General features: G+C 37.8%; 2 protein-coding genes across 2 annotated transcripts; one reads left to right on the forward strand and one right to left on the reverse strand.

The window, feature by feature from the left end:
• Positions 1-2,549: 2,549 nt before the first annotated feature.
• LOC133328857 (exocyst complex component 6) lies at positions 2,550-5,765 on the reverse strand. The gene is made up of 3 exons (XM_061537366.1): positions 5,690-5,765; positions 4,498-5,588; positions 2,550-3,656 (listed from the first exon to the last, which is right to left on the reverse strand). The coding sequence occupies exons 1-3, from the start codon at positions 5,763-5,765 to the stop codon at positions 2,550-2,552; spliced, it is 2,274 nt and encodes a 757-aa protein (XP_061393350.1).
• Positions 5,766-7,798: 2,033 nt separating this feature from the next.
• On the forward strand, positions 7,799-9,240 carry LOC133328865 (protein FAM98A). The gene has a single exon (XM_061537375.1). The coding sequence runs from the start codon at positions 7,819-7,821 to the stop codon at positions 9,238-9,240; it is 1,422 nt and encodes a 473-aa protein (XP_061393359.1). The 5' UTR covers positions 7,799-7,818.
• Positions 9,241-11,995: the final 2,755 nt, after the last annotated feature.

Here is an 11,995-nt window from a genome sequence, read left to right on the forward strand (position 1 = left end):
CCAAATGCAGAAGCCAAACCCTTTATTCCAACAGGATGCGTCAAGTATCTCCGTTGATGCTGTTGGATGCTCGATACACCCAATGACGGACGAAAGGAAAATTACTGCCATCAGAACTTTGTCCTCTAATCCGTTGATGACGTGGACTCTTCCGAAGTAAAAACTGCTGAATCTTAGTTGACATTGGTCGCCAAGTCGATGTTCTTGAGGCAGACAAACACTTAGGGGAATCCTCGTTGTCGGCTCCACCACCCAAAAATTGCCAAATCTAAAGAAGCATTTTATAGAACACGTATCTGAGGGCAATATGTAACTGACAAAGATATGATAATGACCCCAACTTGACCAGCGGAAACGAAGTCCTTTGGATCTCAAAGCACTTTGTGTGGTCGTATGTGAAAAACCATCCTACCACAAGACTATTAGGGAATTTCAGGTCAATCGAATACTTACCTCGCCTGCAGTGGCTACTTTTGTCGGCCTGATGAAAAATTATCTTCAACGCATGGACATTTGTTGCTAAAAACAGCTCAGTCTTCGGTCTCGCATATAAGACTAACGCGAAAAAGGTAGTAAATATTAGCACAATTTTCCAAAACTTTCTACATAGCTCAATTCTACACCCCAACAGTGATCCTAACTCCAAATTTCAGGATTCCAGCTCTATCCGATCAACCACAATTCAAATTGTACCAAAATGAGTACAATTTAGTACACATAAGTACGAATTCACATAACTATCTGGATACCTCACTTCTAATCTCTAACAATAATCATAATTTCAAATGTTTACTATTCCAGCTCTAAATCCAAATTGTATCAAATTTAGTACCATTCAGTAACCATAAGTACAAATTTACCAAACTTCATCCATTCCACAAATCCTACACTGCAACAATAATCTTTTTGTAAAAATATGGATTCCAGCACTATTGGTTCACACAAAATTCAAATTGTACCAAATTTAGTACACATTAGTACGAATGTCCAAAACTACACCCTAAAAACTCCAAATTTCAGGATTCCAGCTCCATCGGTTCACCCACAATTCAAATTGTACCAAATTTAGTACACATTAGTGCGAATTTCCAAAACTTTCTATTCCAATCCTACACTCTAAAAGTAATGCTAACTTCAAATTTGTGGATTCCTGCTCTATTGGTTCACACAAAATTCAAATTGTACCAAATTTAGTACACATTGGTACGAATTCCCAAAACTTCCTACAACGCCTAAAGTGATCCTAACTCCAAATTTCCAAATTTCTGCATTCCGGCTCTATTAGTTCACACAAAACTCAATTGTATCAAGCTTAGTACCATATAGTACCCATAAGTACAAACTTCCAAACCTTCATCCATACCATACCCCAAAACTACACTCCAACAGTGACCTTAACACCAAATTACAGGATTCTAGCTTTATCGGTTCATCCAATATTTAGTTCTCATTAGTAATAATTTCCAAACTTACATCCATATCCCAATCCTACACTCCAACAGTGATCTTAATTCCAAATTTCAGGATACCAGCTCTATCGGTTCACCTAAATTAAAATTGTACCAAATTTAGTACCCATAAGAAAAAGTTTCCAAAATCCAAATTTCCGGAATCCAGCTCTACTGGTTCACACAAAATTCAATTTGTACCAAATTTAGTACATATTAATGCAAATTCTCAAAACTTCCTACATGCTCCAATCGTACACTTTAACAGTAATTTTATTTGCAAATTTCTGTGTTCCAGTTCCATCGGTTCACCCAAATCTAAATTGTACCATTTATAGTACGATTTAGTACATTTCACATGCATAAACATGTAAAAAATCCAAAACTTCGTACATATCCCAATAGTACACTTCGACGGTAATGTTTATTTCAAATTTCAGTATTTCAACTCCATCCGTTTCTCCAAAATTCAATTTGTACCAAATTTAGTACAGTTTAGTACTGTAGTACCCATTTTCAAAACCATCTGCCTACCTTAGTACTTTTCGGATTCTTATCGATCGAATGTCCAAAAAACCATTGCTATATCTATCCTACACTCCAGAAAGAGGCCCCTCATTTCATATTTAAGAGTTCTATCTATACCGGTTCGCAAAATTGAAATGGTACACCATTTATTACTTTTTAGTACTTTTTGTGCCGTTCTAGTACGAATTTCCAAAATTCGAACTTTATCTGACAGCTTTGGACCAGGTGTGAACCTCACCCCAAATTTCAATGTTCTAGTTTCAGTCGTTTCGTCTGGGCGTTGATGAATCGTTAAGTCAGTAAATCAGTCAAGTGTAAAATAATAATTTTTATAATAAAATAATATAATATTTGTTAAATAATATAATTTATTTATAACTTGCACTTTTTTAAAGCCTTACAAAATTAGTTAATGTTATACATTCACATATATATTTCTTTTACATAAATATAAAATGAATAATTTGTTTTAGTTATTTTTTCTTTCGTTCTTTATAATACCCAATTGTTTTAAATTTTTTGTTTTGTGTTCTGCTCTCAAAATTTTCTTTCGAGGAATGTGTGTGGGATATCTCAATTTTGCCGTTCAGCTAAATTTTTCAATTGTTTCAAAACTGTTTCCAGCAGTTTTTTCTTATCATTCTTACGCAGACCCGAAAACATTGTTTTACGATCGGCTTCGCGTATCTTTTCCAAAATCACAATAATCGATTGTGGATGTACCAAATTGTAGCGATCTTCTTTGGTGCCATAATCATGCAGATATGTTGCCCACTCTTCCATTGTCAGCAAATCCAATAATTGGCGACATTTCAAGAAGTACTTGGTTAATTCACCTTCTTTAAGACCGGGTACGGGATCTTTGGCTGCGAAAAATTCACATTGCATTAAATCTAAATTGATTTGATGTAGGGCCCCATTAGAGATTTGTTTAACCTCATCATCAAAGAGAATGGACCAAATTTTCTCAGCCATATGTTCACAGGTGCGATGACACGCCGTCTGTGCTATACTCGGCAGTTTTGAGGCAAAACTTTCAATTGTATTTGAGAGGTAGGAAATCATATCGGTAATAAAAGCTGAAGCTTTTCCCGGTGGCTCCACCAACATCCAATCATATTCTGACAATTCAAAGAATTCATCAATTTTGGAACAAATCCTAATACCCACTTGTCGCTCAGCATCTTGTCGTGCCACATGAAACATGGCCGAATGGGATTGCGCTACACTACTTGAAGTATTTGTCATATGACACACAAATTCATCCAAAAATGGACTGGCCTTTTCTAAATACTGGGTATCGATGATAATTTGTATTAGCTGAGGTAAGGCCACACTGGGATTACGAAATACCACCGATAGGCAGCCACTAAAACTTCGTGTCAATAGAAGATTTGCAGCTTTGCGTACCATGGCAGCAACTTCGTTGGGAGAGAGAGTTAGATCTTCGGCGAATTTCATACAGGCATACATAAATTCTTTGGCTTGATGATAGACTTCTGGGACCATACGGGAGAAGGGGAACTTCTTGGGAAACGGGGCATTTTCCAATTGCTCCGAGTGGAAGGGAAAACGTTCTATGATGGCCTCATATTCTTCTTGATTTTCCACAACCATGGGCAGGAATTGTTCCTTATCGAGTATGTCACGGAACACGTGGACCCAACGTTGTAAAAGAACCTGAAATGAGAGGAAATTTTATTAGTGAGGAAATGGAGAGAAAATTAAAAAAAATAATTTTGAGTTTTCAAAAATATTCTTTAACAAATCCAAGCCGTTGAAAAAATAATTTGGTCTTAAATTTTTTTTTTAATTCCAAGCCTTATCTGTGGCTTGAAAAATATTTTTAAAAATCCAAGCCTCCACTGGGGCTTGACAATTCCAACTCTGCGTTGAGGCTTGAAAAAATATTTTTTAAAAAATCCACTCCTATGAAAAAATATTTTTTAAAAAATCCACTCCTATGAAAAAATATTTTTTAAAAAATCCACTCCTATGATAAAATATTTTTTAAAAAATCCACTCCTATGAAAAAATATTTTTTAAAAAATCCACTCCTATGAAAAAATATTTTTTAAAAAATCCACTCCTATGAACAAATATTTTTAAAAAAAATCCACTCCTATGAAATATTTTTTAAAAAATCCACGCCTATAAATTTTTTAAAAAAAAATCTACGCCTATGAAAAAATATTTTTTAAAAATCTACGCCTCTGCTAGGCCTTGAAAAAATTTTCTATACAATATATTCGCCTCTATAGGGGCTAAAAAAATATTCTTTAGAAAAAATTAGCCTCTATAGGGGCTTGAAAAAATATTCTTTAAAAAATCCACGATTATGCTAGGCTCCAAAAAAATATTTTTGAAAGAATCCACGCGTATGTTAGACTTCAAAAAATATCCACTCCTCTTGTGGTGCCAGAAAAAAATCGGATTAAAAAATGATTCTAAATAGGTATATACTAAATATTATCTATAGCTCTATACAGTGGTGTAGGGTAAAATTCATAGTCTTTCCTACCTCATTATAATGATCTCTCATATTTTGCAGCAATTCCCACAGGACATTCACCGTATAACCATAACATTTAAACGTGTTGATGGACAGCATAATAAGATTCTTTATCCGCAAGAGAATATTTGGATCGGTACACGATGAAGAGCTCATACTGATTTCATTTACAAATTTCGTTAACGATGTGGACCACAGCTCTTCCAAGTAACTGGTGGTTACCACTTCACCTGCTGTATTCTTGACATGATCTTCGACAACAAAGAAGCCGACAATTGCACAGATGTACAATTTATAGGCATCCAAGTTATCATGCATGCCGGGTGGTGGTTGGAGAACCAATTTCGCCTGATCCTGTCGTTGTTGGCGATAATTTTTCTCGAAATATTCTCGCTGACCCAATACCGTGTAGATGTGAAGGCAACGATAGATGGGTGAGAAGTCTATTAAATCTTGGGCACTTAAGTTGTCATCATCGGCGGCGGAATCACGTTTCTTAACCGAATTCTTATGGTCTTCGATAATGGTGTTAATATCCCGTTTCTGTAATTTCTTTGTATGCTCAATGGCATCCTTGCCGATTTTCGGTGAGAAGCCACGTATATTTTCGAGGAACTCAAGAAAATCCGCCTTCGAGGAACTTCGTATATTCTCCTTTATTACCGGTATGGCAGAACGCATTTGTGTAACAAATTTATAGCTTTGCAGTTTGGGTAAATGTTGCATCTCCAGTGTTTCAAGGGTCCGCAGCGATTGGTAGTACTGTTTATTGAAAGCCTGCTGGCAAAACTTGATATAGCACTCCAGTGCAGGCAGACATTCCTTGAGAGCATCTATGGCCGAGGCCAAATTTGATTCAATTTGTCTTGCCTTCACCAATTCATTGCCCTGCTGGATGAGGGTTGCACTAATTTGCTGTAGAGATTTATCTAAAGTCTGCACCTCGGTGGCCAGTTGTTGTGCCTGGGTCCGCACCTGCAATAGCTCTTGTATAGAATCGATGAATCCCTGATATGAAAGATTGCAAATTCTTTCGATTTCCTTGTCATGGCTGCGTATACGTTGTTCCAATTGTTCGGATATGGATTCCTTGTTGTCACCTAGAACGATAACAATAACAACAATAATAATGGGCGTATGGGAATGGTCATCCGTCATCATCAGCAATGTTTTGATATGATTAATAATTTTCCTATCATACCTTCCAGAATTGAACGAAATGTTGGACCCCAATAATCGTCCACTGCCTCAATATCCTGGACCGTCACTTTAGACATTTTTCAGCTTTCTTCCTTCTCCTGTAATATTGTAAATATAAGCTATAAACAAATCCAACCAGATTCCAAAGTAACAAAAATAAATTACTCAAAATATTTTCGATTACTCACATAACCGATTACCGCTTCGCGTAATTTCCAAAACGGGAGGTGGCATCATTGCATACCGCAATATGGCATGTCTACAATGAATGATTTGATAAGACAAGTGATTGATAAAAATCAAGAATCAAAACAAAAAGCATAGCATTAAAGATTCGAAGATCGAAAACGATATATACGGTATAGGGATCTGTAAACCGTAATTTAAATTATCTTCTTTACTTCAAGATGTATAAATCGATTTATGTCGTGATTTGATATTTCCATAGTTGCCAAGCTACGATTGGCTTATAACCCTACGAGGAACAGAGCTGAATTATATCGTGTGGTTACAGGAAAGTCCAATAAAATTCATTGGATGACTGCCCCAAGAAACTATCATATCTTGGGGGAGAGTTCCTCGTGGAGAATTAACGATTGCCAATGGTCTTAGATTGGCGGTACCTAGATCTATCAATAAGTCCGATGAATCGATTGCAGTAGTTAACCTCTTTCCGGAACATCTCCTTGGCCTCGACTTGCCTAGCAGTTACTGGTACTGGTGATACATCCATCTTAACGTCTCATCAGTACCAGTATCCGCTTCGACAGCCAACTGCCTGAGTTATCTCGCGACATCACTACAGGCCATAGAGATTGAGAGCGGATCCTCAACCTCGCCAGGGTTTACATCCCTACTCATCATCTGGGAGAACTCACCTTGCTTCGGAGGAGACACCAGGATCGCTACCGTAGCGCTAATCACTGTAGTTTCCACGATGTCTTTCTCGTCTGACAATGGCAGAGCTGATTCGGGATTTTCTACTGACTAAGGCGGAAGGAACCGGTTTCTATTAAGTTGAATGAGAAGATCCGACTAAAATTATCCCACGCAAAGTTTACTATTTCACTTCCTGGGCGCGAAAAGTCAATTGAAAACTTGATATTTCCACCGTCCATAATCCGAAAATCCTTAGGGCGGTCTTCGATAACCTCCTTTATTTCTCTTCGCATTCCAACTACGTCAACCAGAAGGTGAAAGCTAGGAAAAAACTTTGAAAGCTTTGGCTGGCACCTCCTGGGGCAAGGATGAAGAAACTTTGGCAAAGAACTACAAGATCATCAGTCGTTTCATCCCTAATTATGCTGTCTAGTTCTGTACTTATTCCCTTAGTGAGACACAATGGATATGCTTACATACTACTCAATGCACTCCGAATTGCAATCGGGTGTGTCCAGATGATGAGCGTCGATCACCATTATGAGGAGACCAGTATGTCGTCAGTCAAGCAAAATAATGTGTTCTTGACTAGACAGTTCCTGCTGGCATGCAATCTGCCGTGTCATCCCAATCATCACTCAGTGACGGCTGATCCACCTCCGTGATACAGGACTTCAGACGCTATCTTGAAGGCATCCAAGACGTCATTCCATCGGACGTCATTGATCGAGGATATATACCTAAGGATTCCCGTGCTAAATTATAAGAGAAGCATAATTTTCTTTTTTAAAACTATTCTAACTTCCCTCTTGGATAGATTTTCATATTCTCCATTTAATATGAGAAATAAACGATATCAAATATTCAAACTATTAATCCGCTAGCAAGCTAAGTCAATTCATTACATTTGCTATGGTTCGGTAACTCTACTTTTTTCACCTATGACACTGTGAATGATTACATCAGTATCCATTCACAATAATTGAGGTTCAAATTTCAACTTTTAGATCCATTGCTACCGGCAAGCTTTTTGTTTTGATTCCTTAACATTATCAGCGGCTTCTCTTACCTCCCCATTCATATCAGAGTTGCCACATCACCGTATAAGATGATGCCATACCACGAACAGAATTTGCAAGCGTGTGTGTACATATATATGTTCATATAGTATTTGGATAGATTATCGAGAAGATTCAGCGGAAGACTAATTTTTGTGGAATTCCTGAAAGAATACTTCTCTGAATCGATATCATGGAATCCGAATTGGATGTCATCGACTCGTTGAATGCCCTCTCGTATCAAGGAAAGTGCCTGCAAAATGATGAACTGACACGAGCCCTGGAGGGTGGTACACGCAGTCCCGAATTTCGTGAAGTGGTTGCATGGCTGGCCCAAGAATTGCACATATTGCGAAAAACCGATGAATCAGTGAGTAAAGACTGTGATGATCCCAGTGAATTTGCCATGGAGCTGTCGGCTATGTTGAAGGAGTTGAGTTGTCCCTATAGTTTCTTTGTTACCGGCCCATTGTCGGATAGATTCGAGAGCCGGGAACATCGATTGCAGCTGCTGGACTATCTGATAACAGAACTGATGGCCACAAAGATGTACATGAAATTGAAACCAGCCGAACAGGCTTATGTTATACCCAAAACGGAGACCAACACGGCAAAGGCTTTGGAACAAATGACTAAAGATTTGGGTTTGGGTAAACCGCCAGAGAACATCACGGCCAAGGCCTTTTTCGATAAGTTAAACTTTAAGGTGGAAGAGGTGATGCGAATGATGAAACCCGGTGTGGTAAATGAACCATTGTTTAGAAATACCAAGTCGCTGACAGATAAACAATGGGAACAGTTGGAGGAAATTCATCGTGATTTGGATGCGGAATACAACTTGAGAAGGCAAATGTTATTGACCCGTCTCGATGTGACAATACAGAGTTTCCTGTGGTCGGATAAAATGAAATCTCGCGAAAAGGAAATCGATGAGAAATTCCAAAATAAATTAATGGAATTGGAGCGCTATAAATATGGTGGTATGGAGACTGATATTGCGGCGTTATTGGCGGCTCGAGCCGATTTGGCGATAATTGAGAAAACAAGCTCTGCAAATGTTCGCAAAAATACTGGATCTAAGATACATAAACATGTTATTGGTAAAGTGCCAGATCGTGGTGGCAGAGCCCATGAACATGCCCCACCACCACCAGAAATGCCATCGTGGCAACAGCAGCGTTCCTCGGGGCCACAAGGAGGTGGTGGCGGCGGTAACTTCCGTGGTGGTAGAGGTGGCGGCGGTGGAGGTCGCGGTGGCCAAGGTGGTGGTCGTGGAGGTCAAGGTGGTGGTGGCGGCGGCGGTGGTCATTGGCAACAGTATACCTCCCAGCCGCAAAGACAACCCTATCAACAGAATCAGAATCAACAACACAACCAGTATCAGTCACAACCTCATCAGCAGCAACAACAACAAAATTGGGTTCACGGTAGTGGCCGTGTCCAGGGCTCTGGCTGGTCTCAGGGTGGCGGCGGTGGCGGTAATGACAATTATCGTGGTGGAGGAGACTACCGGGGAGGTGATAATTACAATAGAGGCGGTGGTGATAATTATAACAGAGGTGGCGGCGGTGGCCATCGTGGACATTCGAATTATAACCGTGGCGGAAGACGTTAAACGAATTTTGCATTTTGATGTTGAGATTTATTGATATATATTCAATATATTTATATATAGAGAGAGATTTATAATTATGATAACAAATATAATTGCCATTTCGAAAAGAAATATTTATAAGATTTATAATTTGATTTATGTGGTGGTAAAATAATCGGTATTTTTTATTGATAAAATTGGGTGTTCTATAGACCGAATATCTCTTCTTTGAGTAGAAGAGTACAGTAAATATAAGTCTTCTATCAGAGATCTTAAAATAAAAAATAGGTTCTATGTATAGAAGAGGTTTTGTATGTATAAAAGTCTTGTTTTATGGATAGAAAAGGTTTTCTTCCATATATAGAAAATGCCTTCTTCTATGGATAAAAGTCTTTTCCAATGGAGAGAATATTAATTTTATGTTTGGGAGAAGTCTTTTATATATAATTCCCACTAAAACCAGAAATATTTATATGATTTTTAACAATAAATATAAATCATCCACCGGAGATCTATAAATAAAATATGTATTATGCATAGAAGAGGTATTCTACGTATAGAAGATATGTTCTATAGATAGAAGAGGGGTTCTTTTATGGATAAAAAGGTCTTTTCTGTAGACAGAAAAATTCTTCTTCTATGGAGAAAGGTGGTATTTTTGGATAGGATAAGTCTCCTATAGTTCGAAGAGGTCGTCTATGGTTAAAAGAAGTCTTCTGTGGATAGAATAAGAAGGTATATATGGGTAGAAGAGGTCTTGTGTGGATAGAAAAGGTATTTAATATGAATAATTGGTTAAAAGAGGTCTTCCATGGTAACAAGAGGTATTTTATGGTTAGAAAAGTGCTCATATGGTTAATAAATGCTTTCTATGGATAAAAAAGTTTGATTTTCTATAGGCACGAAGGATAGAATATGATTTCAAAGTAAGAAGGAGGCGGATATAAGATGACTTCTAAGGATCAAAAAGGTGTTCGGTAAATAAGAGAGATCTTCAATACGTTACTGAATAGACTGCTGGAACAGCGGTCGCATGAAAAACGTGTCATTGGGCATTCAAATATTGAATTAACACATTTTCAAAAATTTGACACTTTGTGGGGAAGGTACCAGAAGGAGTGGACAGATGGTATTACAAGTTTGGATCAATCAGATATCGTTTGATATTGAATAAACAGATTTAAAAAATATTGACACTGTGGGGGAGGTATTAGACGGGGTGGACCGATGGCTCCTATCTTCGGATGTGATGTAGGTTTAGTAAAAGTATTACGATTGGCAAGGTTTGGATCAAATCAGAGTTTCCATTCTTTGATATTGAATAAATACATTTTCAAAATATTGATACTTTGTGGGGGAGGTATTAGAAGGGGTGGACCTGAGGCCCATTGGTCCACCCCTTCTAATACCTCCCCCACAAAGTATCAATATTTTGAAAATTCGGAACTGATCTGGGTTTGGTAAAAATGTTACGAAGTGTAAAGATGGCGTCAAATCGGACACTACTTTCGTAATAGAAGGAATGAGCCGATAAGTCCCACCTTCAATATACAGAAGGTACAGTAGGGGGTACCAATTCCAAGAGGACGAAGTACTGATTACAAAAATGTAATTATTTTGATGGGAATGTCCATAGTTCCTTAGATATGGGATCCCAAAATTCCACATAGATTCTTACAGATGTGAAAAACAGCTATGCGACAGAATAGCCTTTGGCCGGGACTTCAACTAGACTTATTGCAAGTGATGCATCCAAGACGCTACATCTTTCCAAGAAACATTAAAATTTACTTTATCAACCGCATTAATTCTATAATGACATGCACCATTTGTTTAAATCGGTTTAGATATAACATGCATATGCAATGTTACGTGTGTCCGAGAAAGACATTTTACCTAGCCGTCCTCATATGTTTGAAAAAAGGAATGCAAAAGGAACGTCCATCATATACCCAAATTGGTGTATGATGTCATATAGTTGGCCAAACCAATTAGGTCCTTTACTTTCTATTTACATTGTGAGGTTATAAAAGAATATATATATATATTAACAGTTTTTTTATTATCGTTTATTCTTCATAATTCAAATAACAGTTTAAAATATCAGATATTAAAATAAAAATTAAAATCGAGTCTTAATAACCCTACTGAAACAATTCCAAATACGTGGTTGGTTTAAAACGAACCAGTCGTTCATTCCAATAGCCAGTTTTGAAATCCGTTTGCCTATTATTTGTTACGGTCACACGCAATGTTGTGCCGCGACGATGATCGTCCACACCCATCACCTGCTGATCCTTGCGTGGACTTTCTTCATGATGATGTTGATGCGATTTCTTTTCAGTCACCATCCGGCTCAACTCCAACTGATGTAGTAACACTTTAATACTTTGTAAACGAAATTCTTTGGGGTTGGCAGCTACTTCACTACCACGATGTGGTATCATCAGAATTGAGATGCGTAGCGTATCAATAAGATTCATCATATTTTTACGAACTTGCGGGGTGCAATCGATGGCGAGTAAATTCGTTTCCAACCATGTCAAGAGATCTTTATAGAATTGAGAACAGGCACCGGTACGTATAGCCCATTGGAGGATTTGTTCACTTTCACAGTGTCCTTGATAGCCACAATTTTTAAGAGATTTTTGAAGGACTTTCATGGTTGAAGATGGAAATTTTTGGTTTTAATTGCGAATCTTTTTTTTGCGACGAGATTTTTAAACTAACGGTACTTTGTTTGTAGTCTCTTTTCATATGACATTTGGTGGCAAAG

The sequence above is a fragment of the Musca vetustissima genome, unplaced genomic scaffold, assembly GCF_032173495.1.
Source record: "Musca vetustissima isolate MV318-11 ecotype Yass unplaced genomic scaffold, APGP_CSIRO_Mvet_v1 utg48367, whole genome shotgun sequence".
In the NCBI taxonomy this organism is placed as follows: Eukaryota; Metazoa; Arthropoda; class Insecta; order Diptera; family Muscidae; genus Musca; species Musca vetustissima.